The 5,372-nt window shown below is 35.2% G+C and overlaps 1 protein-coding gene across 1 annotated transcript; it reads right to left on the reverse strand.

Annotated features, from left to right (window-relative positions):
• Window positions 1-1,582: 1,582 nt before the first annotated feature.
• LOC145105739 (putative mitochondrial protein AtMg00820) lies at window positions 1,583-2,167 on the reverse strand. The gene is made up of 2 exons (XM_079042818.1): window positions 1,793-2,167; window positions 1,583-1,702 (listed from the first exon to the last, which is right to left on the reverse strand). The coding sequence occupies exons 1-2, from the start codon at window positions 2,165-2,167 to the stop codon at window positions 1,583-1,585; spliced, it is 495 nt and encodes a 164-aa protein (XP_078898944.1).
• Between the last annotated feature and the right edge of the window lie 3,205 nt (window positions 2,168-5,372).

Raw genomic sequence — 5,372 nt, forward strand, 5'->3', positions numbered from 1 at the left:
AAAGTGTCATCTTTCTGTTCAACACCTTTTCAGCACATGTGTAGCATTCATGACACTTTTCAGAAAGTGTCATGTTCTGCCCAGCACATGTTGAACTCTAAAATTTTCCTTTTGTCTTCAAAAAATGGTTCAAACTTCATTTTTTGTTACATCTTTGTACAAATAAATTATTTCTAAAAAATAATCTATTACTTTACAAAAATAAACAAGATAATCTAATATATTTAATTATTACATACCGTATGAATAAATAAATTATTACAATCATTTTATAACAAAAACAACCAACATAACAACATATTGATCATTGGCTAGTTTATGCACATCATATACATCAATATACACATCAAAAAACCTTTATTTTTCTAAGACAACTTTAAATGACAAAAGATGCATGAAACTTTTGTCACATTAAAAAAATAACAATTATAAAGTTGTCATAGAAAATATGTATGAACTTATTTTTATACAAAAACAAGTTATCCATATTCTAAAAAAACTAAGATTTCCAAAAATCAAAAATCTAACCAAACTTGCAAGATGGCTCTGATACCAATTATTGGGTTTTAGTTCAAAAATAATTTCATAAACAAGAAAAATTATGGCAACGGAAGACATTAATTTTGAAATAACATAAACATTTTATACCCACCAAGGATCTGCAATCAATTTGTTTAAAGTATTCTCGTCCAATGCCTTTGTGAAAATGTTAGTCAGCTGATCAGTGGATGAAATGTAGAACAACTCCACCTTTCCCTTCTGAACTATGTCCCCGATGAAATGATGACGAATGTCAATGTGCTTGGTCTTGTAATGTTGTACTGGATTCTATATCAAATGAATGGCACTGGTGTTTTCATAACATATGGGAGTCTTTGAGAAGCTTAGACCATAATCTAAGAGTTGATTCCGAATCCATAGGATCTGAGTACAACACCTTCCAACGACTACATATTCAGCTTCAGCGGTAGAACAAGCCACTGATTTCTGATTTTTGATGGACCAGCTTACCAATATATCTCCAAGCATTTGAGCTGCTCCTGAAGTGCTTTTGAGATAAATGCCACATCCACCATGATCAGAATCAGTGTATCCCACCAGCTTGAACTTAGAATCACGGGGATACCATAACCCAAGATTAGGTGTATGCTTTAAGTAACAAAAGATCCTTTTTCACAGCAAGAAGATTAGATTCCTTAGGATTGGCAGGATAATGAGCACACAATATAGTAGCAAACATAATGTCAGGGCGACTGGCAGTAAGATAGAGTAGAGAGCCTGTCATTCCTCGAAACAGAGTTGCATTCACATCAGCTCCATTTGGATCAACGCCAATAGAAGTTGATGAGGACATAGGAGTCTTTGTTGGCTTGCAATCAGAGAAACCATACTTCTTCATCATATCTTCAATATATTTAGCTTGACAAACAAAAAATACATCAATTAGTTATTTGACTTGCAATCCCAAAAAGAAGGTTGGTTCACCCATCATGCTCATCTCGAACTTCTTAGCCATGATCTCTGCGAATTCTGAACTTAACTTTTCATCATTGGATCCGAAAATGATATCATCAACATACACTTAATTGAGAATGATATGAGGTCCTGAATACTTGATGAACAAGATGTTATCAATCTTTGATCGTTTGTATCCACTTGAAAGAAGATAGTTCATCAATGTGTCATACCATGCTATAGGTGCCTGCTTTAAACCATAGACAACTTTATCAAGGCGATACACATGATTTGGAAATTCTTCACATTCAAACCCTGGTGGTTATTTTAGAAAAACTTCTTCTTGAAGATCTCCATGTAAATAGCCAGTCTTGACATCCATTTGATAGACTTTGAAATTCATAAAAAAAGGAAAGGGAAGAAACAGGCGAATTGCTTCAAGAGTAGCAACAAGAGCAAATGTTTCATGATAGTCTAACCCTTCCAGCTGACAAAAACCTTGAGCCACAAGTCTAGCTTTGTTTCTTATGATGATCCCATCTTCATCCATTTTGTTCCTGAAAACCCAGCGAGTGCCAATGATAGTCTTTCCTTGAGACTTGGGAACAAGAGTCCACACATTATGACGTTCAAATTCATTCAGCTCATCCTTCATAGCCTTGATCCAGTCAACTACTTTCAAGCCATTAATGACATTTTTTGGTGCAATCATTGAGACAAATTTTACAAACATGTTGAAGTTGCTGCTGACTCTGCTATGAGTGAGAATCCTAGAATTTACATATCTAATGATTTGAGATTCAGGATGATCTAGAAGAACTCTTGGATTAGAACTTTCATTTGTATTACTTTAAGCAAAGTCTTCCTGATTGGATGGTTCAGCTTCTTCAGGGATGACAGGTTGATCCTCATAGATAGGTTGTGAGCTGATGAATTGAACAGCATCTGGAACAACAGGCTCAATATCATTTGGCAAGAAATTAGGAATAGGGTCTGAAGGATTGTAGGTGAGTTCATTCAGAATTGATGAGGGGTGATCAACTCGATCATGAATGAACGAGTCTTCATCGAAGGTGACACATGTTGTTTCCTCAATAGTTTGTCTTGAAAGATTGAATACCCTGAAAGCCTTGGATACACTAGAATAACCTAGAAACACTCCCTCATAAACTTTAGCTTCAAACTTCGAGCGCTGATCTCTTTGATTTAAGATGTAACAAACACATCCAACCACATAAAAATAAGAGATGTCCAGTTTCCTTCCCTTCAGTAGCTCATAAGCAGTTTTCCCATGACGCTTAATAATGATGGAACGATTTTGAGTATACACACTGTATTGACAGCTTCAGCCCAAAACGAAAAAGGAAGACTAGCTTCAACGACCATATTTCTTACAACTTTAATGAGAGATCTGTTTCTTCTCTCTGCAATACCATTTTTTTGGGGAGTTCTAATAGTAGAGAAGCTCTGAGAAATTCCTGAGATTGAGCAGAAGTCTTTTAGTGAGGAGTTTCTAAATTCAGTTCCATGATCACTACGTAACTATCTGACTTTGTGATCATAGAGAACTTCCTATTGCTTGATGAGAGCAATGATTTCATCAGCGGCATGACTCTTTTTTCTTAAAAAGACTACCCACGTAAACCTTGAAAATTCAGCCACAATGACGAGAGTGTATTTCTTCTCAGCTCTAGACTTAACTGGAACTGGTCCAAAAAGATCCATGTGAAGAAGATGAAGAGGTTTGATAATGGAAAAGCAGGACTTGGTTTTCTTTCCCTTTTCACACGCTGATTACAACTTATCCTTGATAAACTGCATCTTAGGAATTCCTCTTACAAGCTGATCCCCTGAGATCTTCGATATGTTCATTAAATTCAAATGTGATAGCCTCTTGTGCCACAGCCAACTTAGATGAGACTCAGCGCGAGAGAAAAAGCAGCAATGAAGAGAGTTGTCATAATAAAACATATCTAAAACATAAATGTCATTTTATCGGTTTGTTGTTAGAACAATGACATTCTTTTGATCAACAACCTTTCCTTCTCTCTTGTTGAAGAGAACTTCATAGCTAGCTTTACACAGTTGGCTGATTGAAATGAGATTATGCTGAAGACCTTTCACATAAGAGACATTCTTAAAAACAACAGAATTTCACTTGATGTATCCATATCCCTTTGTATCTCCTTTGCCATTATCTCCATATGTAACAGTTGGACCATCCTTCCTTATGAAATCTTCAAGGAGAGACTTGAATCTTGTCATATGTCTTGAGCAGTCACTGTCTAAATACAAAATATGTTCTTTACCCTGAAATTAAAATATACAATAAGCCCTGAAACAAAAAAAATACACACAATATACACTGACTCATTTTGTAATGGGTCACTCAATAAAAAAATATTATAACAATCATCAGGCAGAATATTCAACGAGTTTCCCTTTTTGATCCACTTATCATTACGAGTCATGATGTTGTCAGTGCAAACGAAGTTCTTTTCAAAGGTGCACTCGCTGACTTTGTGAGACGTATCACCACATCGATATCAAACTTTGATTCCATGATTCTTTCCTTTAACAATAGATTTTTATTTCTTTTCAACTTTTGAATCCAAAGAACTTTGACAATTTGATTTAAGAGTTCTTGTTTTAGTTCTGGAACAAGGAATGTCATCGATGGTATGCTCGGATGATACCTTGTCATGAGTCTCATGAATCATTGAGGAGTCATCAAAAGTAGAGGACTTTAATTGATCTTCAGGTTCAGAATTGCTAATGGAGCACTGAGGAAAAATGCTAAGAATTTTGTTTACTGAATGAACTTCACCATTTCATATAGGAAATTTTAGCAAAATCTTAGTAGAGGGAAGAACATACTCACGGTGAGAAGGTTGATGAGAAGGATCAAGAGCAAATAATCGAGAAACACATTTGGTGATCTCGTTAGAATAAGTGGAGAAGTGAGTATCAATTAAAGTTTGATTTATAAAATAAGAGCTCACAAATCTATCCTTAAAATCTTCTTTTAAATAGTCAGTTTTATAGAAGGTTTGTTTGGTCTCAACAACTTTGGTTAAAGAAACAACATCTTCTATATCGCCTCCAAGAATTTTCTCATAATGATCTGGAATCTGAGTATTAATAACTCTTGTGACATTAAAGTGAGAAGAGGTCTAGTTTTTCAAAATGAGTTGAATGCATCTAGCATGATCAAAAACTTGTTCTTTTTTGAAAGTGAATAAAAGTATTGGTTAGCGAGATACCTGTGTTTTCCTTTTTTAATACAGAAAGAGATTTTTCGAAAAAAAAAGTTTTTCTTTTATTTTATTTAACTCAAAACTGAGAGAAGATCTTTCTTTATTTGGGACCAATAAATTGAAACGTAAGTGATCAACCGTGTCATCTTTTTTGATGTTTTCAATAGAAGAGTAGTTAACAGGATTTTGTACCTGATACGCTGATGTAGCGTCCCATTCTGTCTTAAGGTCTGTAGCAGCTTGAGAAGGATCATCGTCAAGAGTCCCAACGCTGTCATTTGAAGTGTCAGCGTGGGATTCAACGATCTGGGTCATGAGACACTTACCTTCATCATCTGAGGAGTTTTCTTTTTCAAAAGAAGATGATAGTCTAATCATCATCTCTTGACAGGTTGAATAGTTTTGAACCAAATGATAGACAAAATAAGGGAGTGAGTTTCCAATAGCAATTCTCGCCTTTACATCGAGATTCAACATCCTTTTCTCTTCCTTGTTATATCCAGGTATAGATTTTCATTTCAACTTACTACCAGATGCACCATCATTGGGTGATTGATGCATATCGGCGGCATGACCTTTGTTGATTATGTCGATCATATCAAAGTCCATGAATTCGAGAGCTTCCATGGCCTTTGATTTCTAAGTAGAGAATTTGTGTTT

This window comes from Lactuca virosa, chromosome 4, assembly GCF_052849685.1.
Source record: "Lactuca virosa cultivar CGN04683 chromosome 4, Lactuca_virosa_CGN04683_v6, whole genome shotgun sequence".
NCBI lineage: Eukaryota > Viridiplantae > Streptophyta > Magnoliopsida > Asterales > Asteraceae > Lactuca > Lactuca virosa.

Coding starts and splice junctions, on each gene's coding strand:
- LOC145105739 (XM_079042818.1), bottom strand. CDS start 2,167: ATGATTGCACCAAAAAATGTCATTAATGGCTTGAAAGTAGTTGACTGG. Junction 1,703..1,792: donor ATGGAGATCTTCAAGAAGAA/GTTTTTCTAAAA, acceptor GGTTTAAAGCAG/GCACCTATAGCATGGTATGA.